A 27,925-nucleotide genomic window follows, 5' to 3' on the forward strand; every position below is an offset into this window, starting at 1 on the left:
CTGGGGCTTCAAAGTTAACTAAATGGGACGTGCGGTCACTTAGTTTGGTATCATTTTCCGCGCGACATGTGTACAGTCCACTGTCGTAAAAATCGGGATGGAAAATTTTTAAACGACAAATTCCGTCGGCTAAATCGCACTGCTGATAACGATCACTTATTTCCAGTAATTGTCCATCTTTGAGCCAAGTTATTGCTGGTGTCGGTTGACCTCTCACCCGGCATTCAAGGACAAGAGTATTTTCATCACGAAGATACGTGTCTTTGATGGATCTTGTGAATGTTGGAGTCGTGGGAGTGGGCTCATACCCGGCGTAAACTTTTAACTTAGCTTCTGTGCATGCTTGACCATGGAGATTTCTAGCTACACATGTGTACTCGCCACTGTCTGAAGGTCTTACGGTATAAAGTTCGAGGGATACCATACCATTTTCCATTGTTGTTCCATGTCTGTTACTTGATGGTGGCAATAATTTGCCATCTTTTAACCAGTAAACTGTAGGTTCTGGTTCACCGAGAACTGCACAAGTTAATTTTATTCGTGAACTTTCGGCCGCTGTTCTGTCTGTTAGTTTTGTGCAGAATGAAGGCTTCTTTCCACGATCTCGAGGCCCGTGTGAAAATCCAGTAGTTCTACTGGTGTCTGTGGAATAAATACCCAGACTCTTATCATCGAGATCAATTGATTCAAGATCGCGATATTTACGTGAAGAGATATTAGAACGACGTGACAATGGTTCACGTGGTGATGATTCGTCGTAATCAATCTCTATCATCGGTGGAATACTGCGTTTACGTCTTTCTTTTGATGATACATTTTTGAGAGTTGACATGGAAGATTCGGAAAATTCAGAATCTAATTCCGAATCAATGGTTGACTTTGGTAAATTTGTGATATGCTCTTCTATGTATGGTGGTTTTTTTACTGTTTGTTCTACTTCTACTTGCTCTTCATGGCGGAGTTGACACAGATTATTTTCTTTTTGGTATTCTTCTTTGATATCTCGTGTTTTTTCTTCAGTCTTTTGTACACGTGGTTTATCTAATTGTTTTATGTCATCTTTTTTATCGAGCTGTTTATCTTCTTTTAGATTATCAGCGATTTCAGATTTATTTTCCATTTTTTGGTTTTCTAGCTGTTTAACTTTCGTTTCTTCTAATTTTACATTCTTCTCCTCAATAACTTTGTCTTCAGACTTTTCAGATTTCTTCTTTAAAGAAGTTCGAGTCTCTTCTCCCACTTCTTTATCTTCAGACTTTTCGGATTTCTTCTTAAGAGTCGAACGTCTTTTTTCTTCACCATTTTTATCTTTATCGTTATCTTCAGATTTTGCATATTTCTTCTTCAAAGAAGTTCGAGTCTCTTCTTCCACTTCTTTATCTTCAGACTTTTCGGATTTCTTCTTAAGAGACGAACGTCTTTTTTCTTCATCATTTTTATCTTTATCTTCAGACTTTTCAGTTTTATTTTTCAGAGAAGTTCGTGTCTTTTCTTCTACATCTTTATCTTCAGACTTTTCGGATTTCTTTTTAAGAGACGAACGTCTTTTTTCTTCATCATTTTTATCTTTATCTTCAGACTTTTCAGATTTCTTTTTCAGAGAAGTTCGTCGCTTTTCTTCACTATTTTTATCTTTATCTTCAGACTCTTCAGATTTCTTTTTCAAAGAAGTTCGTGTCTTTTCGTCTCCATCTTTATCTTCAGAAGTTTCGGATTTCTTCTTAAGAGACGGACGTCTTTTTTCTTCACCATTTTTATTTATATCTTCAGACGTTTCAGTTTTATTTTTTAAAGAAGTTTGTCGCTTTTCTTCGCCATTTTTATCGTTATCTACCGATTTGTCAGACTTCTTCTTTAAAGATGATGGATTCTTTTCGTCAACATCTTGACTGTTATCTTTTTCTAACTGGTCTTTAGGAGAACCTTGACGTTTATTTTCATCCTTTTTACCAGTACCTTTGTCAGATGATTTTCTTTTCTTCTTTAAAGCTTTTTTGATATCCGATTCTTGATCAATTTCTTCTGTACCTTTGATCGATTCATCTCCTTCCTTAGGAGGCATTTGCAGTACCTCAACTTTCGTTCTGTTGACAATATCTTCCTTGGCTTCAGTAAGTTTTTCTTGTTCAACAACACTAGCTCTCTCTTCTGCCCATGCCTCTGTAATAATATCTCTTACATTTTCCTCAAGAATATCACTCTTACGAACATTAGGATGCTGAGCAATTAGATCTTTAATTTTAGCTTCGACTGCCTTGACAAGACTATCGTGAGTTAAAGGCTCAATATTTTGTTTATTGAACTCTTCAATAATCATATCATGTACATTTTCTTCGGGGATCTCAAGTTTTGTTGATGAAGGAACGTTCAAAACTTCAACTTTTCTCTTTTGTTCATCTGCTTGAGCTCTTTCAAGTCTTTCAGCTTCGAGAATATTTGCCTTGTGTTCTTGTAATTTTTCTGTTACTATTTCACGAACACTTTCTTCGATCATTTCTTCTTTAGAGATTTCAGGATGTTGAGCAATCAGATCATGAACTTTAGTTTCAATTGCTTTCACAAAATTATTTTCCTCAGACATTTTCACATTTTGTTTTTGAAGTTCCTCGACAACTAAATCATGCACCATTTCTTCAGGAATTTGAATTTGAGTTGTCGCAGGAGTTTGTAATACTTCTACTCTTGTTTTTTGTACTTGAGTTTTGTCAATCGTCTCGCCAGATTCTGAAGCTTTTGCTCTCTCTTCTTGCAATTGTTCAGCCACAATCTGTTTTACGCTTTCTTCAACGATTTCTTCTTTTGACAGCTGAGGAAACTGTGCAACTAATCCTTGAATTTTGAACTCAACGGCTTTAATGAGAGTATCTTCTTCCGACGGTTCAATATTTAACTTATGAATTTCTCCAATTACTATTTCATGGACCATTTCTTCAGAAACGTGAGCATGAGTTTCCGATGGGACTCTCAATAATTCGATTTTCTTTTTCTTCCCATCAGCTTTCTTGGTATCCGCTCGCTTATTCTTCGTTTCCGGTTCTTTTGTGTCTTCATCAGGTTTCCCTGCAACTGATTCATGGGCAGTTTTCTCACCGATGTCTTCTTTAGATAAAATCGAACTTTTATCTTTAGATTGACTAGTCTTCATTTTCTCAGCTGAATCATCGATAGATTTAACAGTCTTATCTTTTTCGAGTTCAATCACTTCTTCTTTTGTTAATTTTTCAGAGGTAATCTCTTTAATACTTTCTTCAGATTTTTCCTTAATTTCATCTGTAACAACACTTTTTTTATTTTCTTCAATTTCTTTTAATTCTTCTTTTTTCTGAACCGATTCCGTTATGACTTCTTGAATATCTTTCTTTAATTTTTCTGCTTCTTTCTTATCAGTTGTATCTACAGCAGTTTTTTGTTTTTCAGTTTCATCAAATTCTCTGCTCTTTTGTCTCTTTGGTACTTTCTTATCTGCTTCTCGAACGTCTTCACATACTTTATCGTCTTTCTTCGATACTTCATCAGTTGTTCCTTGAAGTAATTCTTCAGATTCTTTCCCTTCTTTCTTAAATTCACCCGTAATATTTTGAGCTACTTCTTGTCTCTTTGATTCTTCAGTAACCGAATCTTTAATAACTTCTTTGGCATCTTGAGTTTCAGATTTTTCTGTAACTATTTTTTTCGACTCTTCTTCAGATTTTTTAGATTTTGAGTCATCAGTAACATCAGTCTTTGTTTCAAGCGCTTTAACAAGATCTTCTTCTTCTGTTGCTTTAGCAGTTTGTTGATCAGTTTTTTCATCTATAATTTTATCGATATCTTCAAAAACTAGACTCTCAGCTGCTAATGGCATCTGTAAAACTTCTATTCTCTGTCTTTCTTCTTCAGCACGATGAAGTTTATCAATTTCAACAATTTTTGCATTTTCTTCTTCAGCTATTTCTTCTACAAAATCGTGAACTTTTTCAGAAAGACTATCTAGACCAGATATTTCAGGATGTAGAAGAATTAATTGCTGGATTTTTGCTTCAACTTTTTCGATTATTTTATTTTCTTCAACAGGCTGAATATTCTGTTTATGAACTTCTTCTATAATCATTTCATGAATAACTTCTTCCGGAATTTCTATTTGAGTTTCTGATTGTATAGTTTGAATTTTCAATTTTTCACTATCACTCTTAACAAGACCTTCATTTTCTAATATTTTTGCATTCTCTTTTATTGTCTGTGTAACTATTTCTTGAACATTTTCGGTTATAGAATCTACTGTGCATACTTCAGGATGATTCGAAATCAAGCTCTGTACTTTTTCTTTAACAATAATCAACATATTATTTTCTTCAGAAGGCTTAACATGTTGTTTCTCTAGTTGTTCAATGATTATTTCTCGAACAACTTCTTCAGGAATCGTATCTTCTTTTCCTTCAGAAACTTTCAACGATTTGGTTTCTTTTGATTCTGCTGCACCAAAGTTTTCAACTTCAACCAGTTTAGCTTCTCGTTTTTGTAACTCTTCCTGTACAATCTCTTTAACATTACTGCCAAGCTCATCTTCTTTGAGAATTTCCGGATGACTATTAATCGATTGTTGAACTTTAATAGTGATGGCTGTTATCAGGTCATCATCAACAAGGGAATTAGCGTTTTGTTTACCCATTTCATTAATGATTAATTCATGAATTTTTTCTTCACGAATATCTTCCCGAGAACTTATAGCTAGCGTACTTTTATCTTCTACCTTTTCTTCGTCGACTAGAGTTTCAGCTGTAATTATGTCAGCTGGTCCTTCAGCAAGTTGTGCTTCTAAAATTATTGAACTTTCTACCACTTCACGTTTTTGTTGAACATCTGTTTCAGTTTTTTCTTCAAGATCTGTTATCAAATTTTTCATTTCTTCTTTAGAGACACTTTCGTCCTGGCGCAAAGACTTTTTTTCTTTCTTTTCACTAATATCTTGTGAAGTCACGTTTTCTTTAATAGCTTCAGCTTCATTGAGACTTTCGTCATATTTTAACTCAGCCACGTGCTTTTCAATTTCCGCCAACATCAGGTCTCGAATCATTTCTTCTGGAATACTTTCTTCCCGCGTGTGGGAAGATAATAAAATTACTTCTTGCACCTTAGTTTTGATATCTTTTACCAGTGGATCTTCAACTGGATAAAGATGCTGTTTCTTCAATTCATTTCTAATCATATCTTCAGATATCACTAAACTTTCTAATACTTCTTGCTGTTTTTCCTGAATAGTTTTTTCATTTTTATCACTTTCAGTTCTATTTTCAGTTTTTTCTTGGATGTCTGGAGTTGTCAAGTCTTTGGTTTCTTCTTTCGAATTACTTTCTTCGACAAGTAAAGCTTGTTCTTCTTTTCTTGCTTCATCATCAGATGAAACGGTAATATCTTTAACTTCTTGTGCTTTACCAAAACCTTCACTATCTTTCAATTCAGCTGCATATTTTTCAATTTCAACTAATATCAAATCCCGGATAATTTCTTCCGGAATATTTTCTTCCGTCGTATGAGAAGATAATAAAATTTCTTCGTGAACTTTAGCTTTGATCTCTTTTACAAGAGGATCTTCAACTGGATAAATATCTTGTTTTTTTAGTTCATTCCTAATCATATCGTCAGATATTACTAGACTTTTCACCATTTCTTCTTTCTTTATCAGATTATCTTCCTCTTCATCTCGCGTTCTTGCTTCAATCTTTTCTTCAACGACTAGAGATCCCGAGGCTTTAGTTTCTTTCATAGTAATTTCTTCTTTACAAAGCACTTCTTCCTTTTCTTTCTTCTCAGAATCATCTTGATACATAATTTGTTTAGTTTCTTGTGCCTTGTTCAGATTTTCGTTGTCAATTAACTCAGCAACATGTTTTTTAACCTCTACAGATATCAAATCCTTTATAATTTCTTCAGGCACACTTTCTTCAGCTACAAGAGAAGACAATAAAATTTCTTCTTCGACTTTAGCTTTAATTTCTTTTACCAGAGGGTCTTCAACTGGATAAAGGTCTTGTTTTTTCAGTTCATCTCTAATTAAGTCTTCAGATATAACGACACTTTCCAAAACATCTTGTTTCTTTGTCTGAATAATATTTTTTGTTCCATCATCTTGAATGCTTGTTGAAGCTTCTTCTTCGAGCTTTGAAGTTATCAATTCTTTGGTTTCTTCTTGAACGACATCTTCTGTGCTGACCATGGCTTTTTCTTCTTTTTTATCATTCTCTTCTTGAGGTGTAACTTCTTCAGCTTCACCAAAAACCTCAACATCTTTCAAATCAGCCACGTGTTTTTCAACCTCTACAGAAACTAAATCACGAAGGATTCCTTCGGTAATTTGTTCTTTTGATATATCAGGTGACAGTAAAACTTCTTCTTGGACCTTTATTTTAATTTGTTTTATAAGAGGATCTTCAACTGGATAAAATTGTTGTTTTTTGAATTCATCTATAATCAAATCTTTGACTTTCTCTTCAAATTCTTGTCCTATAATAGGCTGAATAACCGTCTCTTTTTTATTTACTTCCATACTTGCCTTAGCTTCAACAAGATTTTGCATTTCACTCTCAATTTTCAATACTTCAGCTTTTTGCAATTCTTCAGTCACGATATTTTTAATCTTCTCTTCAAGAATTTCTTCTTGCTTAATTTCCGGAGAAGTCAAAATTAATTCTTGTACTTTAATTTTAACAACATCTACTAGTTTACTATTTTCAACAGCTACCACTTGCTGTTTTTCAAGTTCCTTCATTACAAGATCATCAATTTTTTCTTCTACAATTTCAGTTGACACCATTTCTGCTAATTGATGCTTCACTTCTTCTTCTTTTACCATAAGCTTCTCAGCTTCAACTAAATCTCCCATAGCCTTTTCTTCAGCCCTATGATCTTCGAATTTGTGTAATTCTTCTACGACTACCTCACGAATATTTTCTTCCTTATTCGATTCTTGCGATACTTTCGGATCTTGAAGAACTACCTGCTGAACTTTTGCTTCAATTATTTCTAAAAGATTCTCTTCATCAATCAGCGAAATATCTTCTTTAGAAATTTCATCAAGAATAATTTCTCGAACTTTTTCTTCAGTAAATTCCGCTGATTCCATAACTGCTTTCCTTTCAATCTCTTGTAGCTCAGTAAGTAAATCAGTCTTCTCAGTCAAAATATCATCAGCATAATTTGAACCCTTGATCTTTTGTAGTTCCTCTACTACAACATCTCTGACACTCTCTTCAAAAACATTCTCTTGACATATTTGCGGATACTTTATCATCATTTCCTTAACAGCTATCGTAATATTTTCCAACGGGATTTCATTTTCATACTCCAAGGCATTTTGTCGATCTAATTCACTTCTAACAATCCCGCCAATTCGATTTAACAAATCTTCGCTACTTAGTTCGGCTTTGATATCTTCTATTACTGTACCTTCAACTAGTTTATCAGAATCTTCAATCAACAGAGCTGTACCACTTTGATCTTTTAATTCTTGAATTCCAGAAGCTGCTTCTCCACAAATAGTTTCCTGGGTCACTACAGAATGCTGTAGATTAGCGTCTTCTACTGCTATTATATTTTCTTTTTGAACTTCTATGGAATCTAAATTACGAACATCTTCAATTCTGGAGGCTTCTGAATCTGTAGTCATCAAAAGGGCCTCAGGGGCTTGATGAAGAGTCGATGCAGCTAGACTTTCAACTTCGGTTACTTCGGGCTTGTGTTGTTGAAGATCTACTTGAATAAAATCAGAAGAATCTTCTTTAGGGACAGATTCTTGTGCTTCTTGGTGACTTTGTAAAATTATTTCTTTCTGTTCTTGAAGTACTACTGCAATTTCTACTGCTTTTGAATCACTGACTTCTTCTTTACCAAATCTATCAATAGTATCAGCATCTTTATTTTCTTGCTCTAGATCTTTAAATTGAGACATTGATTTTTCTTCTTTGTTCATTTGATTGAAGTCATCAAGTTTCGCTGTTGTTTCATCGATATCTTGAGAAATTTCCATTTCTTCAATATTATCTGGTGTCGTAGAATCTCGTACATTTGTAGGATCAACTATAGCTTCAATAAGTTCTTCAAGAGGTCGTGCCGTAGTTTTTTCAATATGTTTGATGTCATCGTTCGATTTCTCTTCTTGATCGAATTCTGAAGATATTTCAGCAATAGTTTTATCACTAATTGTGTCTATCGTATCTCTAAAAATATCCTGCTCTTGAATCTCTGGTATTTTTTCTAAAATTTTTTGTTCTTTTGCCAAATCTTCTTCTAACATTTTTACAATAAGATTTTGAATTCCTTCCAAAGGCACAATAATAGCAGATACTGTCTCTATTAATGAAGCTTCCGTTTTTTGAACTTGAACAATCTGTTCAGGCGCTTCAGTAATTAATTTATTTCTTAATGAATCCAATTGGTTACATAAATCGGATGAAGACTCTGCCAAATTTTGCAAATATTTCTTTACAGCTTCTTGCAACGGAGTGTCATGCCAAATTTCTGCAGCAGTTTTCAAAGCTATTTCGAGATGATTCAATGGTGATAAAAATCCTTCGATTATTGTTTCAACATCGTTCTCAAGTGACTGACCAGCTGGACGGTTTATCTGAGATTCAACGAGTTCTATTTGTTTATGCAAAGAATCCAAAGGTTGACATAAAAGTTCTTGAACTTCTTCGTCTATTGATTCATCTAATGCTAGCGTTGTAGAGGCCAAACGATCTAAAGGATTTAATATTGTAAGAGTCCATAAATCTAGTTCTTCAGTACGAGCCATCGTTGATGCGTTTCGTGATTCTTGTTGTTTTGAAAATTCCTCTTCAATAGATAAATTAGAACTTGATGTTTCTGCGACTAAATCTTTAGTTGCTTGATTTTTATCTTCTTCATGTACTTCTGTAATTAAATCATCAGATACTTTAGTTTCTATCATAGATTTTTGTTCTTCACTTAATTGTTTTTGTTCTTCACCGAATTGTTTTTGATCTTCACTCAATCGGGTTTGATCTTCACTCAATTGTTTTTGATCTTCACTCAAGTGTTTTTGATCTTCACCCAATCGGTTTTGATCTTCACTCAATTGTTTTTGATCTTCACTCAAGTGTTTTTGATCTTCACTTAATTGTTTCTGATCTTCGCTCAAGTGTTTTTGATCTTCACTTAAGTGTTTTTGATCTTCACTCAGTTGTTTCTGATCTTCACTCAATTGTTTTTTATCTTCACTCAATTCCTTCTGCTCTTCACTTAATCGATTTATCCCTTGATTGATTGATTTTTTTTCTTCATATTTAGTTGTATCTTCAACTTTAGCTTCAGACAAAGCCGCTTCATCAGATGTCGTCTGTTCAGTTCTTTCTTCACTCATCTCTTCTGTGTATTGTCCTCTTGACAAATCTTCAATTTCCGTAACATCAACATCAATTTCTTGAGCTTCTGCTCTAAAAGTCAACGAACTAGATTCCAATTTATCTACTTCTTCATCAAATTCATCAGGACTTATCGTACTGACAACTCCTCGCAATTCTTTGGCATAAGTAGCCATTTTAATCGACAATGGAATTTGATTTTCGAGTTCTTCTAGAACTTCAATAACAGGCTGAAGAAGACTAGTAGCTTTATACATCATCGAAGTATTCACAATAGTATTCAGTAGATGCTTCGTCGGCTGAATAAGATTCTCCAGTGTTTCAATATCATCTGGATCATGATTATCAGCAATAGCTTCACGTACTCTTATTAAAGGTTCTTTTAACTCTGAAAAACTTTCAATCAAAGCCGTATCACTCGGAGGTTCTGAATAAGACGACTGTATGACGATCTTCAGCAAATGTTTTTTAAGTTCATCAATAACTGGAACTATAGGTGAAGTACTTTCTTCATCATTGCTTTCTTCCAAAGCCGTCGATAGCCAATTTTCCACTGGATCCAACCATTTGGAAATTATCGTCGGAACTTCTCCGGGTGCTGAATCAGAAACAGAACTCTCTTCAGTGTCTACTTTACCAACTAGTGCTTTTTTAAGCGATTCCATAGCAACAAGAGCTACATCTTTTTCAACATCTTCAACAAGATCAACAACAGGAGACGACTGATCCTTAGTAATTTTCAAAATAGCTTCTTTTAAAGTTTTAAGAGGGCCCGTAATGTCATTTAACACATGTCTTTCTTCAGGATCATGTTTTTCAATCAGAAGAACTTTTTGTAAACTTATCAAAGGTTCTCGTAGCGTTTCGAGTTCTTCAAAAGCTAATTTATTATCATATTCCGATGCTTTTTCTTCAGGAACCATCGGAGAAGAAATAGCGACAGCTAAATTTCCAACACTCTGTCTTAAATTATCAATGGAAGATACTAATTTACCAGCTGTACTCTTTTTTTCGCCTTCGGCTTCTGATATATCGAGACTATATTCATTGACTTTTTCTAATGCTGCGGACAAAGCATAATGAACGCTACCAAGTGCCAAAGAAGCATTTTCGACATCTTCTGATGGTTTAAGTGGAACCATTTTTATTACAGGCATAACTGGCTCTTCAAATGATTTCTTATCTGGTATTTGAGGAAGCTGTTCGATAATTTCACTCATCATTCTTGAAATTTGATTCAATATAACAATAGAATCTTCTGAAGTTGAAGGCGATCGGATAACCGCGGAAATAATTTCACTGAGTTCATGTAATGGCCGCGTACTTTCTTCAACCAAAGTAGATTCTTGAGTTGAAGTACCAGATGCCAACGCTAGTTGTAGGTCTAGTAATGGCTCTCTCAGTTCCACAATACTATTGATAACGTCTGGAATATTTAATGTCGTGGCGACATGAGCTGCTGAAGCTATTGAGTCTCTGAGTTCTATGAGACACGTAGAGAGTTCAGTCATCGAAAGAGAAGTTTCATCACTAGGTATCTCATTTTCATAATGACGTAAAGCAACGTTCAATTTTGCCTGAACGTCTATCAGCGGATCAAGAAGCATCTCGGGAAGAGGCAGACTTTCATCAAGTCCTGGCATCATTGATTCTATTGAAATCATTCTATTTCTAAATTTATCACGTTTTGATGCAACTTCCGATTCGTTCTTTTCTTTAGCTAAAATAACTTGGGATTGTATTTCAGTTATTTTTTCTTTAAACTGAGACTCAATCGCTTCATCGATACTCCGCTCATGCATCTTTTCTTCTAAAAGTTTAATTTCTTTTTCTAAAATATCGTTGTCTTGTAAAGTTTTATGAACGACACTTTCGTCAAATTCGACAGCTTCAACGGCATTTTTACTCTTATCTACATTCCAGTCTTCGTCTGAAGAAGGGGCAACAGATTCTGCAGTATCTTCAATAATTTTAGACAATTTAGCTTCGTTAATTTTTTGTAACTTAACTAAATTATCTGACGCGTCTTCCATCGTCCATTTTAAATAGCTAACTAACTCTTGGCTTCCTTCAGTGATTCCCCGCTCTCCTGACTCCGATTCATAAGTTTCCAAAGCTATAGTCAAGGTCTCTAATTTGTTTTTCAACTCGGCGATTGATTTATGAAGACTATCAACCACAATCACTTCATTATCAGCAACTTGAGAAGTTGAAACTTCATTCAGAGAACGTGATAATCCTTCAAGAGGTTTCACTAGAGACTCAATTACCAGAATATCAACATTACTCTCCAGAGCACCCGTGACTTTATTTAATGACAACGAATTAATAAATGATTGTAAATTTTTGTAAACAGATTCAAGTCTTTCTGCGACAGTAATTACTTCCTGCTGTTTATTTAATCTCTGGTTTTGTTTCAATCCATCGACATTAACGCCTACTTGATTAATAGCTCGCGATATCCGTTCCAATATAATTGGATTTTTGGGTTCAACGGCCGAGACATCGCCTTCTTTACTTCTTAATTCAAACTCAATTTTAGCCAACCCCGCAAGAATTTCATCAACGGGATCAGTTAATGATTCCAAGACTATTAAATCAGACTTTAAATCCTCTTGAGTTTTACCTCGATGACTTTTTAATAACTCTATACCACGAAGAAGTTCTTCAGTCGGTCCACCAATCGAATCCAGCAATGAAATCCTCACTCCTTGACTCAGAGATTTATCTCCAGCAGAAGTAACCGCTTTTGATTCAATAGCAGACATTTGTTCACAAAGTTCTTCAATAGGACGAACAATTTTCTCTATAATTAATCCTTGTATCGTATGTTCATCAACATTTATCGACGAGGAGATCAGTATACTATCTAAATTAATTAAAGTATCTCGCAGAGTAAGTACAGGCACAGAAAGATTTTTTATTCTTCCATACAGTCGTTCTTTCTGACTTCTCGATGTTGATTTTTCCGAAATATCTCCAGCAGTCGCAAATACCGATGATGCAGTTGATAATTTATCTCCTTCATCGTCAATATACTTCAGTTCCGCATGACTTACTAATTCCGGAGTTTTAAACTCTTCACTTCTTTCCACTCGAATGTCTTCGATCATTAAACTCTTCTCCATATCTTGACTTCTACGTCCTTTCTTATCTCTTTCTTTTCCACTCTTATTGCTACTCGAGCTGTCCCGACGTTCGCGTTTAACTCGACCTTCTTTACTTCCACGTCTCTTAACTTTTCCCACTTCATTTCCATCGGCATTGACCGTGTAAGATTCTTCAGAACTCGTCTTCGATGATAACATCGGCGTGCCGCCTTTAGACCGTTTCTTCCTTTTCTTTTTTTTCTCCGACGTTTCTTCTTCCATGGAGTCTTTCAACGCCGCAGCAAAAACTTCTTCTGTAAATTTATGAGACTGAGGCAAAGATTCAGCATAAACGCCTCGAAAATCTGTGTTTTCAGTATCGTTAATAATTGCAGCAATTTCTCTGTCATATTCTCTAGATACTTTAGCTAATCCATCTGAAGACAAGGCATCAGCAAAAGCGTCAACACTATCTTGACTCTGTATTGATAATTGCGCTTGTATAGAAGGTTCTTTAGCGCTGTGATAACTTTCAGACCAATCTAAAACTTTGTGTTGACTCTTCTCACTCTTTTCACTTTTAGACGAGGCACTGCCAGATCGTTCTTTCTTCCTCGGCGGTCGTGGAGGTGGTGAACCCACGGGAGTTCTTTCACCCGAATGATCACCACCCAGTGGCGATCCATATGAAGAAAGAATACTGTGCATCTGATCATCCATAATAGAAACGTCTTCGACGTCAGCTTCAGTACGCAAATCATCAGCTTCTTCATCAGGAACAAAATAGTCTGACGAAACGTCTATAACAACAGCTTCCATTAATAAATTTCCTGACGTGGATGTTTCTTTCATAAAACGCATCGGAGGAAGCTCAATTATATTTCCCTCAGTAATATGCTCAGACAATTGATCAGCGTACATTTCAACAATTTGTATCGCTTCTTCTTCCGTTAAATCCGGAGTTTCGTAAAGACTTACAGATACTTCTTTACCATCAAAGCTAAACGAAACCTCTCCGCGATCGTCGATTGTTATAGAATGATCTGTTTGAGGTGTGTCGTACAACTGTGAGGTTCTTTCTTCGTGTATCGTTGACAGCGAGAGATTTCTAGCGAGTTCATGCATAGGCGGCGAAACGGGCTCTTGAGTTTCTTCTTTTTTAACAGCGACCCGATCTTCAAAGCCTAATAACGAAGCCGAACTGCTCACTGAACCCATGCAATTTGATGCCTCGCATGTGTAAGTTCCCAAACAACATGTTCCATCTTGACCGGAAATTATTCTATGAATATCACCGGGTTTTAATTCAGCGCCGTCTTTGTACCATTTCAATACGGGCTGCGGTACTCCAATAACTTTACACTCTAAATTGACAGCTCCTTCTTCGGATAAAATAGCTCTCAGACTTTCTAAAAATTTCGGCTTCTTGAAGTGTCTTGGTATTATTAATTTTAGGAAACACGATGTTATACTATGGCCAAAATCATTTTCTGCGATACATTTCCACTCTGCTTGATCAGCGAATTCCAACTTATGAATTTCTAGATGGCAATTACCCAAAACTTCTTGAATTATTTTATATTTATTGCTCTCAGTAATCGGTTCGTCGTCGCGGAACCATGAAAGAGTTGGTTTTGGAGATACAGTGACTGTAATTTAGCACAAAATAATTATTTTCAAATTTAATTAAACATAAAATAATATATTTATACAAATACCTTGAACTGTAAATGTGAAATCTTCATGAATTCTCGCTTCGCAACTTCGCAGACCTTTAATAAATTTAGGAACCTGATTAAAACTCAGCAACTGAAGACGTTCTTCTTCATTTAACTGATTCTGAATGTCCTCGACAGTCAGCTCTGCAGTACTTTTAGCTTCGCCCATACAATTTCTCGCGATACAGCAGTAAGACCCCAGTGAATTAGTACCAGTCAGCTGATAAACATCACCGGGCTTCAATTCTTGGCCGTCTTTGAACCATCTGAGAAAGGGAGTAGGAAACCCGACGACTTTGCATTCAAAAGACACTAGTCCTTCTTCTGTCAAAACTGCCTTGAGGCTTTCCATGAAACGCGGCATTCTATAATTCTTAGGAACTGAAAATAAAATAACGGGCAATAAAAAAAAAACTAGACATTTATTAATAATTATAGTTTTAAATTTACCAGACATTGCGACATAGCAAGTAGTAAATTGCATAACATTTTCAGAGCTAGTAGCGACACATTTCCACTCTCCTTCGTCCATAGCTTCGACTCCGCGTATTTCAATTGAATACGTTCCCAATCCATCTTCCATTTCGTGATACTTATCGGTCGGTTCAACTTTACCCGCTTTATTGTACCAAGTGATAACTTTAGGCCACGGAGGGACTTGAACTTGACATGACAGGGTAATAGTGTCACCAATCCGACAGCATTCATCGCTTAGTATTTTTTTAAATACTGGAAGAGGTCCCGAAGGTGTCAGAGTATCCGCAGGCTTCAAAGATCCTTCTCTACTTCCTCTTCCTACCACATGAACCTGCAGACAATATTTATTTTCATACAAACAATAATAAATAGTGATGTCATATCATACATATATAATTTTAATGAGGCTATAAATTTATTATTAATACTTTTGATGATGAGTACGCGGTTCCCATACAATTGTCTGCTTGACATGTGTAAGTTCCCAATGACGTTGGGTCATCGGCATTTGCGGTCAATGCGAAGACGTCACCAGCTTTTATTTCTTTGCTGTCTTTGAACCATCGAAGAACTGGCGTAGGAACTCCAACGACTTTACATTCGAGTGAAACTGTACCAGTTTCGGTGAGAATTGCTCGAAGTTCTTCAACAAACTCCGGGCGTTTGTAAGCTTTCGGTACAATAACGCTGAGGCAAGATACACATGATGATCTTCCGTATACATTTTCTACCATACAGGTCCAGTGACCCTGGTCTTCTACCATTACCGGAGCTACATCGACGCAATAAAAATTTCCCTCGTGTACAAAAGAAAATCTCGAGCCGGCTTGAATCGGTTGGTCGTTTCGGTGCCATGTTACCTATGGACAAAATTAAGATAACAACTTATAAGACTTTATTTTTGTTATTCTTTTCAATTTAAATTCTTTTCACTGTAATATTTTATCAATGTGAGTATAAAATCCTCTTTGTGTTTAATGTAAACAGGATTTATTACAGTACTAGGTCTTTACAAATAACAATTTGTTATTCAAGGCTAGACATTTCGAAGAAATTTATTTATGATTGTTTATGAAATTTTAAACTTTTGATTTTAATTTTTATTAGGGTTCAAAATTTAATTTCAAAATATTCACAAATTGATTTTTAGGAAGAATTTGCTCGTATGTATGATTTTTCAATAGCAAACTAAAAATAATTTTGGTAAAATTTCATACTAAATTACTTAGATTATAGTATTAAGTACCCGACCTTCATTTTCCTGAAATTCTTGCTATGGAATTTGATTTCCCTAATCATCAAATAATGACGTACGAAAAGCTGAAGGTGGTAGAAATTTTCTAAAGTGGGGATAGCAAGTAATCAGAGAAGATTAAAATTTCAAAATTCAGTTTCTAACATAAAACTCATTAGTTCTTCTGCGGCAGTTCGTTACAAGTCGCCAGTTTAAGTTACCGTGGTGTAAATTGTATATTTAATTTATAAAAATATCCTCAAAAAATTACGCAGTTGATAAGAATCAGTTTTTAAATAAAAATAAATGTTATAATATAAATTTTAAAACATGGAAGATAACGAAGACGTTTTTAACGAATTAATACAGGAATATCACAAAGTGCGTGAAAAAGTAAGGAATGGAATTTTGTCCGTTGATACAGTTGTCAAATTACATCGTCGATACAAAAAGTATTTGTATATCACACTTCCAGAATCTATTATTTATGAAGGGGAAGGCGAACGTTTTTATTATGATAGTGAGGGCAACGAAATTGATAAAGATAATAGAGATGGAGACGACAAGAAAGACGACAAGAAAATCGAAGAGATAGACGACGAGGAAGACTTCGAGGAAGTCGACGAGAAAGACAACAAGAAAGTCGACGAGACAGTCGACCAGGAAGACGACGAGGAAGACGTCGAGGAAGATGTCGAGGAAGACTACGTGGAAGAATATATAAAATTAACTATCCTTCACATGTCGCTATACTTGGATGATCCTGAATTTTTCGACTATCTGGTAGACAACAATGCAGACTTACACAAAAGTACAAAACACTTTGGACCGATTCTCCACTGCTGTATTATGAAGGGAGCAAACTATCATTTTCAAAAATTAGTCGATGCAAATGTGGAAGAAAATCTTCGGGCATATATTCCACAGATATCCTGCTCTTGCACACCCACAGAGCTGGCAGTTTTGTGTGCCGATAACAAAGCTATTGAGTTTCTTATTATAGAAGCAGGATGCAGCGCCTTTCTTGATGATTCTTATGGTTGCACAACACTGCTAAATATTGCAGCCTATTATGGACATAACAATATTATAATATTTCTTCTGAAACTCATGTGCAATGTTAATTTAGTAAGTCGCACTAGATACCACAGTGTGTCACCTTTACTTGCTGCCGTTGGTTCGCCGCATGCTGATGCGGAGTCTGTTAAAACTTTATTGTATTACCCTGGGATTGATATCAATATAGTTAATGATGAAGGAAGATCTGCTCTTCACGAATTTTTTTTTTACAGAAACAATGGAAATTTACAAGTTTTACGTTATCTTCTGATCGCTGGTATTAATGTTAACGTTGTTGACAACGATGGACTTTTACCGATGAATGAATGGGGTTGGTATCGCAATCAAAATTATCTTTCAGCTTGGATTGTTTTTATAAAGCACCTTGTCAAATTAAGAGCTGCTGGTATATATGTTTGTGACGCATATTCAGAAGCTATGGATAACATATGTTGTGATATTTTGCGAGTGAACTATTTGGGAGATGTTTTAAGAATGATACAAACGCTAATTCCTGGAACTCAATCAAGTTACTACGAATTATTATTATTGAACTTCGATCCTCAACATAAATCAACTTTACCTCACAGCAATATTGATTTTTATGCTATTACAAAATATGATTTGAGAAAAAAATTTCCATACTACGCAGAGTCACTTATATATCGTTTAAGTCTAATAGCGATAGCTCAAAAAAAGATGGAAGCTTTTGAAGTATTCCCCGAAGACAAACCGCCCATTTTTACAACTTGACTGGTGTTTTTAATTGTCAATTTTTTTTTTATAACTGAATTTTTTGTAATTTTCATTAAGAAATGGAAGAAATACTGCTTTTGAACCTTTTAAAATATTTTTTTTTCTGAATACACTTTACCTGTCGCCATATTATATGAGAATGTATTCTATTGTAAAGCTCATAAATTTTAATAAATAATGCAGGTATACTGAGAAATATGTTAATTAAATCGATTCTTTTGTCAACCAATGATCTTGTTTTATTGCAGTTTCCTTTTTTAAAATTTTTAAAACCGTAATAAATTATCAAAAAGCCTATTTTACTTCGACTGCCAAAGATTTTGCAGGAAATATTTACGAAATACTGTCTCAAGAATAAATATCATCATATTTTTTCACTGCGTCCATTATAAATATCACCAATAATAAAATTTTGAAAATAACAAATGGCTTCAGTTTGACAATCTCTCAATCTAGCTTACGACAAAGAACCAACATAATTAATCATTGATAATATATAACAAAATAAGTTATATGTATAGATTTATCAGCAAAATCATCAGTTACAGTACGCCAAGATTAGATTCTAATGATTACATTGTGACTCAAACATTTCCCGATTGGCGCAAGCAATGCGGAAGACTTTGGAGAGAGTTCATGTACCTCGCAAATGCTCGTACAAGCCGATTTATCTTTATACATTATTATACTATGGTACAGATTTGTCCCAGACGCATAGACCACTCACGGCTATTCGTTATATATACGGATTTATACCACTACATTTAAAATGAGGTGCTCTATGGCTATAACATTAAACCAAATAATTTATGCATGTCAGTGACTCTTCAAGTTTTGTCTTCCGGGTATTTTCTCACTGTCTATTATTTTATGTAAAATAACATGTATTTAATTTTAAATCACTCATTATGAAAACTAATAAAATACATTAGCACTGTAATTTATAAAAATCAGTGTGCAATTAAATTATTTATAGTTTGTTACCTTTGGACTTGAAGAGCTGCGGATTTCAACGAGAAAACGTGTCCTCGTACCAACTTTAACAGCCAAGTCGGTAAGCCTTCGTACAAATATCGGCGGTTCGCCCTCTTCAGGGTCATCAGCAGTATCGCGAATATTCATTCGTATTTTTTTTCGTCCTCCTTCTTTATTGATATCCTTATTTTCACTCAATGGATAATTTGTTGATTGCAATTTTTTAGCGACTAATGAGTAGTGACCGGTGTCGTCCTTCTGTGATTTCTTCAACGTTAATTGGATTACATTTCCACGTGTTTTCACACTGTAACGATCGGAGGGTATCAAATTATCTCCACGAAATCTGAAACATTTTTTAATTAAATTAAATAATTTATGACGTCATCATTATTTTTAAATTACTAGTACTAGTGTAATTTAAAATTTAAAAAATTTTGTAACGGAGTAAGTGATTTATTGATTATTGATCATTTAAGTTTATATATTTATATATATGTGTATAGTTAAGAAACACGAGGTTGCAGCATCGCAAGCAAACATTAATTTTGAATTCCCCTCAATCCCTTGGCCCGTGATCGTGATATTTCGAGCGCAGTGGTGATCTAGCTACTCGTTCATCCATCGTCTGCTAGTCTAATGTGTACAGTTGTGTTCTATACACACAGCACACAACACTAAGAATTTTGGTTGCCGGTAAAGAAAATCATCCAGGGATCAACGCCAACGCGTATATACTCTTGTAGAGCAACGTGTCATTGTCTACCCTTGAATGAAGATAATTATTCTTTCAACATACATATCAATATATCTTCATCAAACGTAAAGTAATTCTATATATATTAAATTACTATTAACGAAAAATAAAAATATAAAAAGTACCAGTTTTTATTTATAAATATATAGTGTTAAATAAATTTGTCTACACTTTAATAAAGTCATAAATCTTTTTTCAACATCAAAAGATTATATTTTTTTTGTCAAGGGATGTCAGTAAATAAATCAAGTTTTAAAAAATTTAATTAAAAATTGTTATTTAAATATTTCAGGTTAAATAAATATTATTTAATAATAATAAAAAGAAGAAGAAGAAGAAATCATACCGAAATTTAGTTGAATCCAAACTAAATCCTGTCACCTTTTGATTTTTATTCTGTTTTTCACACTTACAGCATTGACTCCCCATATCAACGACTCGGTTCTTTCGTCAATTGACTCGACAATCATTCGATTTATCAAAAAAATAAAACTAACCAGGTGATTCATTTGCACTACTCATTATCACACTGTCTTCATTTTAATTTAAATATTTATTCCATTATTTATTTGATACAAAGAAAATCTCTTGTCCAATTATATAATAGGTGGGTATATTATTTTCTGTGTAAACTATTTATTAAAAATGTTAATTATGGTGTTACTGCCAGTGTTACGCGAATTATTTAATAGTTTTAGAAGATATCAGCCGGCCTCGTCGCCCCCGCTTGACTGTCAGTCAATCGGTTGCTTCGCGCCAGCGTACTACTGCGCACACACGCCCACACATTTAAATAAGAACAAGACCGCCCAGTTAGTTGACATAACGAAGATGTCAAGGCAAGTAAAATAAAGGGAGGAATGAGAATTAAATAATAGGCAAAGTAATTTTTAAAAAATAAATTGCGAAGAAGTGTTACGGAGTTGAGGGTGCAGAGATGGAGGATGAAAAAAATATTTAAAAAAAAATGATAAAAGGATGATAATGATGACCAGCGACCTGGCTCAGTCACAACTAAAAATTCCTCATCTCCTAGAGCATCTATCCCGGGTGCTCTCCTTCTCGGCAGAAAAGTAGAGGGGCAGGTCTTCGCTCTTCAGCTACCAGCATGAAGAATAGATAACAGGAGACCGAACGGTATAGGCGATTCGTCCGTTTCTACGTCCTCAAAAAAGTGTAGAGATCATAGTTCTTATTTTCGCCACTAGCAGCAGTCCGAACTCCAACGTACTGAATTATTATTATTATTTTAGATTGAAACTGATAGTTGATAATTTCTGCCATTGTTCAATTTGTGATATAAAAATTGTTTTTTTTTATAAACAATTGAAATAATGGGACGGTGTTGTGTAGTAAATGGTTGTTTAAGTGGTCGTAAAGTGCAAGAAGACAAAAATATTTTACATTTACGAAAACATCGCTTATTCAAAGTGCCAAAGGTAAGTAACCTCAAAAAAAAATTACGCCAATTTATTTTCAATTATTTTGTTAATCATTTTTTTCTCAAAAAAAGAAGCCAGACTTACTGGAAAAATGGAGCACAGCAATTGGCCAAGAGTTGAAATCAACAAACTGTGTTTGTGAATTACATTTTAAAAAAACTGATATTATTAAGTTAGATAGCACAACGTTACCAGATGGAAATGTTTTTGTATCTGACAGGTGCAGAGCTACAATAAAACCAGGTGCAATACCTCACTTAAATGTAAATCAATGTTATGATAGTGGCTGCGATAATGATAATTTATCAGTTATCAATTCTATGGACATTGTTGATGACGAAGTCAACGTTGATGTCCTTCAAGAAAATAATTCCTTATTAATACAGCCTGTTGTCAATAATTTAGAAAATGTAAACGCTATAAAATATGCTGATCTTTTTTGGCAAGATTATATTTTAACTACTTCTATCGTAGATGATCCTATATTATTGAATAATGTTGTTGATAATGAAAATAGGAGTAATATAAACAATAATGGCATGAGTAGTGTTCATTACCCAAGTGATAATTCTGTATCAAACAGTGAAAGTGTCTTATTAATTTCTGGAAATTGTAATGTAGAACTTAAAAATAATAATGATCAGCAGTTATCTGTACATGATATTTATAATGCATTAGAAGTGAAACCTTTACCAAGGAATTGGAGTTGGACGTTTGATCATAACCAAACTATAATACTATCGTATTTAGATTCAACTTGTTTCAAACTTAAATGTCATCTAAAAATAAAAAACGATTTAACAGTTACAGTAAGTTATTTCAATTTATTATTAGAAAGTTTTAAAACAGCCGTATTATTTTACTAACTTTTATATTTTATTTTCTAGATTGTAAATGCGTGTACAGACGTATGTATCGATTTATCTGAAGAAATTCCACAAATCGAAACTGTTTGGGAAATTTTAAATAAAGCTGAAAATTATTATTTTTGCAGTGGAACCGGATATAATGAAAACAAGTAATCTTATTTGTTGTTTAATAAATTTTTATTTAATGGATTCATTATGAAATACAGCCAAATTTTGAAGCCATTAAATAAAAAATTTTTTTAATTTTAAGAGTTTCATCTGGTTGTAAAGGTATTCTGTCATCTGATGAATATAAGAAAAAAATGCCACTATACCGATGCATTGCTTGTCGACAAGCAAGACAAAATATACAAAACCGGAATAATAAACAAAGTAAAGATTTTAAGGGATTATATAATAGTAAAAAGATTGAATTGGTTTTAGAGAAAAAAAAAATAAGACGTCTCAGTGAAAAGGTATATCAATTGTTTGTATTTGTCTCATTAATATTATGTTGAAATGTTAATTTCCAAGAAATAGATGTTTTTTATCTGATAACATCTTAGAACTAAAATTTTATGACTATTGATTTCGCAGTGGTTAAATTCTTCTATTGATAATTACTGTTGGCTTAATTGTTTTTTTATAAATCATAAATAAAAACTTTAGAGTCTTAAGAAATTTGTATGAATAATTTTAAGTAATTTAACATGTAAATCTGACATTGCTATAATATCTATATCAGGATTTAAATGCTTTGTTATCATCAAAAAATTTTAACATTAATAATTTTCCTTTTATTACAATCTTTTGTGTCTCACTCTTGCACTCTAGCAATCATATAATTCTTTAGTTGTCGTTGTCTTTAAATTGTTTTCAGGTTTTTATATACATCTATCTAATGTTTTTCTTAAACAAAGTACAAAACACTGCAACTTCATTATACATGTTATTGGTAATCATTTCGTAAAAAGTACACATTATAGAAGATTCAATATTTATCCGAAATGTCGATTTTAAACTCAATATATTGTCGCAAACATAAATTAAGTTTAATGTTCAATGAAAAATAAGTCGCATATTTCAGCTTTTTCAGTTAATTCGATCATGCTCGCTAATTTTTTTTATCATTGATATTTTTTAATAATATTGTTATTGATAAAAATTTGAGCATTATTCTAGTTTTATAATTCGTTAATATTTGGTTGTTAAGATACTTGACTTTCCTTAATTTAGAATGAAACTTTAAAAAGTAATCTTTTGAAAATGAAAGACGATTGTGCCGCTTTAGAAGAAACAACATTATTAAAAAAAATTTCGGATTTACCACTTCTACAGCAAGAAGCTGTGCGTACTTGTTTCAATGCGGCGAAAGCGACTAACGCTAAACAGCGCCGATATTCGACTGAGTGGGTATACGAATGTCTCTTAATGCGAATTAAAGGCAGTGCATTATATGATCAGATTCGAAAAAAAGAAATTCTTCCGCTTCCTTGTAAAGACACTTTGAATCGGTATATTCAAAAACTAGATAGCGCGTTCGGTTTCCCTAAAGCCGTCTTCGACACACTAAAACTTAAAGGTTCACGTATGGAAGAGTATCAAAAACGGGGTATTATAGCCATCACATTACACAAAATTCATGCGGGATTGTATCTAACAAATACCTTCAGCATTTTGTTTCAAGTATTACTAATCACAGTTTGATAATTGCTTTATAGCCATTTCATCAACAAAGTTGGAGTTTACTATTAAAAAAACAATATTTCCTGAAGTATCACACGTCTCCTTTTCTTCACTTTCCTGTGCTTTACTTAATCAATGTATACTTTCTCTTGCTGATGTTTCTTTATATAATCTGAAAATATTTTTTTATTCATACTAAAGCTTACATTAACTCATATATGATATATATTTTAATTTAAAAGCTTGTAAACTTACACGAAATCTATATAACTTATGAGTCAGTAAACGGTAGAAACTTCTTCTCATTCGAAAATTGCTTATCAAAATCTGCAATAAATGGGCGCTTGGATTGCTCTAGTGTTTGGATTTGTTATGTATTAACCAAATATTTTTTTCTCAGGATCTTTGCTACTTGATGAAATTGGTTTGAGTGAAGGGATTGCATTAAATCGCAAAACATTAAAATTAGATGGTTTTGTGAATTTAGGAGATTATACTCCAGATCATCTTAAAAGCACCCCAGCTGACCATGCACTAGTGTTTATGTTCCAACCTTTTCAAGGTCACTGGGTCCAAGTAGTCGGGCAATTTTTTAGCAAAAATGCTGTGACTGGTGATATTCTGCACAAATTGATTATTGAGTGTGTGATATTGCTCGAAAAAGCTGGTTATTATGTTGATGCGATTATTTGTGACGGAGCCCAATGGAATCGTGGTGCGTGGAAATTATTTGGAATATCTGATGGTCAATGTAGTTGTGAGCATCCTTATGATTTTGGACGCCGGCTTTGGTTTATTTCTGATTTTCCACATTTACTGAAGTGTCTTCGAAATAAAATTTTGGAAAAATTACAATTTTGGGTAGGATATCTACCCTCGCATTTTTGAATCACGGTGGAAACACGGTGGGTTTGTTCCATTTTACCACTGTGATTACGCGGTGAATCTACCGTGATTCCACGGTGGGTTGCCCACTGTGTATACACGGTGTTCCCACTGTGATTACGCGGTGGATACATCGTGGAACCACGGTGGTGAAATAGCAAAAAACCACCGTGGAATCACGGTGAATGCACCGCGTAATCACAGTGGGAACACCGTGTATACACAGTGGTCAACCCACCGTGGAATCACGGTGGATACACCGCGTTATCACAGTGGATACACTGTGTATACCTGGTGGTGAAATGGAACAAACCCACCGTGTAACCACGGTGGATCCACGGTGTTTACACTTCCACGGTGTTTCCACCGTGATTCAAATCTGCGAGGGTACTTATTTGACAAAAATTATTTTACTAGAATGCTATAATTAAAAAACGTATGAATTTTGGTTGTAGACTCCAGATGGTATAGTCAAGAAATCTCATTGGATTGCATTATTAAAATACGAAGGACATTTAAATATGAATTTGAGGATGGCTCACAATTTATCAATGCATAATGTCAATCCACAAGGCTTCGCAAAAATGAATGTACCTCTTGCTATCGAGGTAAAAATTCTTAATATTAAAGTTATCTATATTATTGACGGTTACGCTCAGGTTAATTTTATTATGCTGCTAAAAGTAAAGTTTTATATTTATAAGAATATTTTTTGGATTTAGTTATTTTCTAAAAAAGTTCGAGCAGCGATGGAAACGCTTAAAAATGAACCAAATTGCCCGGAGTTGGAAGATAGCGACGCAACTATTGCGTTTATCACTAAAGTCGGGAATCTGATTAAAGCAATGATGTCAAGGACACCCATGGATGCTTTGAGACCTGATGATGAGAATCTGTCTAAAAAGGTATATATTTGCCCTCACCAAAATAAACAATCGCTGACTGCTAACGAAAAAATGCTGGAATAACAATTAACTAATAATTTAAACCGTGAAATTATACGTTTTTTTTTTGCTAATTTCATAATACATGAACATAATTATTGAGTAATTGATATTATTTTTTTTATTTTGTAGGCAATCGTTGAATTTATAAATTATTTACGTACATGGCAGTCAAAAGCAACAGAAGAAAAAGAAAAACAGAAATTTAAAGTAAAAAATGAAAAAGTAAAGAAAAGAAAAAGTAAAACAACAAATGATTTCGATGATATGAATTCCGATGATTTTTTTTTTGCAATTACCGCCAGTACTTTGTCAGGACTTTTAATCTCATTACAGTCGACTTTAGAATTATTAGATTTTCTACATGACAAATGCGGTTACAGTTATTTAATGACAGCTCGTGTGACGCAGGATATGTTAGAGGTATATATAAAAATCATAACAAATTATAAGACTAATTTTCAATTTAAATAAATGTATGAAGTTTTTAATATTGACACTTCTTTGATAGAAGTTTTTTGGGATAATCCGTAGTGCGTGCGGTAGTAATGACCATCCAGACCCCATTCTATTCGGACAAGTATTGCGCTTACTTTGTTCTTATTCTTTGGCAACTCCGCCTAAAGGATCTAATGTCACCGCTGGTGAACTACTTGAGTCATTAATCCAAACAAAAGAATCTTTAGCTGCTGCTGTTGCTCCTAAAAAAGATTGGTTGCAAAAAATTGACGAAATAATTGAAAACGGTTGCTCTGACGAGATATGCGCTGCTGAAAATGAAACTGAAAGTTCAGGTTACGTTGATAGTGTCACTGATAATGATTGTTCTATGAATTATGACCACTTATTCATTGATGATGACGATGATGATGATGATAATAATGATGATAATGATGATGATGATGATGATGATGAAGAAACAGAAAAAGATGCAAAAAAAAAAGAAATTGAACATGAACATTTACCAGATCCTCGATTGCAACACGATTATGATGTAGCTTATAGCAGCGAGTATGTAATTTCTTACATTGCTGGATATATAGCTAGGAAAATGAATAGATTCTCCAAATGTTTTGATTGTGTTCAATGTATGCAATCAAATAACCCAAGTGAGCGCGATAAATATATCAAAATTATGAGTGACGGCTACTTGATTTATCCTAGTGAAAATCTATTTGTTCTCATAGAACATTTAGAGAGAATAGTATTGACCACCGTTGGTACTAAGACCATTACTATTGATACTATGTATCAAATTGCTAATGATCTTTCTAAATCAGAAATTCCTGCTTTAGTAGGATGTGATGAACATAAAAAAAAATTAACTAGGACCATTATTAATAATTTTTTGATTATGCGTGGACACTTTTTGGCAAAATCCTATAATAACAGAAATTGTGAAAAAAAAATGAAAACCAAAAGAAATCGAAAAAATGCCAAATTACTCTAGCTCAATAAATTTTTACTGTTTTTATTAATTTTATTCATAATTCATAAATTTGTAATTGTTTTAAAATATTAAAATTAAAATTATGTTTTTTATATGTGACTTGACTCTGTATGAATCATTTAAGTTTTGTTTCAAATTAAATAATACAAACAATTATGATTTTTTTATTTTTGTTACTAATTTCTTTTTAGTAAAATTTAAAACCGATGTAATTTAAATGAACTATAAGTAATTAGTTTTGATTAATCATTATTTTTATATATATTCAGCATACTCTTATCAAATATGAGAGATTATAATTTAACTGTAATTACTAATTTTTTACTGATACTTTAAATAACTGATTTAGTTGATCGATTATTTATTTATTACAGATAGTTTAACTTATTTATTTTGAATTTCATAAATTATAGAGTTTAGGTTTTGATGTAATACTTAGGTGGGAGCCCAATGCCATACTCTATAATCTAGCAATCTACTTTTTTATTTCTTAATAAATTTTCATTTGTTGAAGAGAAATACTGTGCACATGCAACAAAAATAGTACTGTTCGGTATTTCAGTGCTAAAGGAAAAAGGTACAACTGCTCTGATAAATTATTATTTGTTCTTAAATTGTGTTTTATAATTATTGGAAATAATTTATAACTATTTCAATTATATAATTATATCTAAATTATCGATGACATTTTCCATTTATTGGAAATTTTATTTCTCTAGCAATTGATTCGACTGTGATCTGGCGCCAACGTTTAAATTCAGTACACTGCTGATGAAAGCGCCACCTTGTGCTGAAAAATAGTTACACCAATTTATGGACGCTCATTTAACATTACGTTCGGTCTCCTGTTATCTATTCTTCATGGCTACCAGTTTCAATCACAGCGATCTTAGATTCAACGATTCGAATTTAGACGCGACGACACCAGCTCAGAAACGTCATACGAGTCTCCTCCCTTTCGTAATCATCTTTCATCTCTTTTTATTGCTTTTTAACTTCTTAAAACTGTCTCATTTTCTTCATCTTCGTCTTATTTTTTATCTTCTCATTCTTTTTTATCGTCATCACCGTCTGGCTTAGCCTCTTTTCTTCATTGGCATTTCACGAATTGTGTCGGAGAACAAGTTGCATTGCGAGTTTTAACGGAATGCATATAAGATTAGTAAGGTCATTACAATAAATCATGTTAAATTTAACTGATATTTAATAGAGTATAACTCTAGTGTATTATTACATTGGCTTAAGC

The 27,925-nt window shown here is 33.6% G+C and overlaps 2 protein-coding genes across 6 annotated transcripts in view; one reads left to right on the forward strand and one right to left on the reverse strand.

Annotated features, from left to right (window-relative positions):
• LOC130673766 (titin-like) overlaps positions 1 to 27,925 on the reverse strand; it is a 47,259-nt gene that overhangs the window by 17,867 nt on the left and 1,467 nt on the right. For 2 of the 3 annotated variants that reach the window (XM_057478944.1, XM_057478946.1), the window contains exons 3-7: positions 18,677 to 19,013; positions 15,072 to 15,503; positions 14,617 to 14,974; positions 14,167 to 14,547; positions 1 to 14,097 (exon numbers count right to left, since the gene is read on the reverse strand). In XM_057478944.1, coding sequence (XP_057334927.1) covers positions 1 to 14,097; positions 14,167 to 14,547; positions 14,617 to 14,974; positions 15,072 to 15,503; positions 18,677 to 19,013 — 15,605 coding nt within the window. Of the gene's footprint in view, positions 14,098 to 14,166; positions 14,548 to 14,616; positions 14,975 to 15,071; positions 15,504 to 18,676; positions 19,014 to 19,770; positions 19,990 to 27,925 lie in introns of those variants that run through there. The other variant, XM_057478945.1, reaches the window with a different exon arrangement.
• Positions 20,668 to 26,841, forward strand: LOC130673768 (uncharacterized). Of its 3 annotated transcripts, XM_057478951.1 has the most exons (9): positions 20,804 to 20,863; positions 20,938 to 21,000; positions 21,087 to 21,675; positions 21,754 to 21,884; positions 21,986 to 22,190; positions 24,741 to 24,893; positions 25,008 to 25,190; positions 25,362 to 25,652; positions 25,741 to 26,839. In XM_057478951.1, exons 3-9 carry the CDS (start codon positions 21,187 to 21,189, stop codon positions 26,677 to 26,679), a joined length of 2,391 nt encoding a protein of 796 aa, XP_057334934.1. In that variant the 5' UTR covers positions 20,804 to 20,863; positions 20,938 to 21,000; positions 21,087 to 21,186; the 3' UTR covers positions 26,680 to 26,839. The 3 variants fall into 3 exon arrangements, with proteins under 3 accessions (XP_057334933.1, XP_057334932.1, XP_057334934.1); XM_057478950.1 differs by having other exon boundaries at positions 20,668 to 20,863; positions 20,938 to 21,675; positions 25,744 to 26,841; XM_057478949.1 differs by having other exon boundaries at positions 20,671 to 20,863; positions 20,938 to 21,675; positions 25,741 to 26,840.

This window comes from Microplitis mediator, chromosome 8 (assembly GCF_029852145.1).
Source record: "Microplitis mediator isolate UGA2020A chromosome 8, iyMicMedi2.1, whole genome shotgun sequence".
NCBI classification, from domain to species: domain Eukaryota; kingdom Metazoa; phylum Arthropoda; class Insecta; order Hymenoptera; family Braconidae; genus Microplitis; species Microplitis mediator.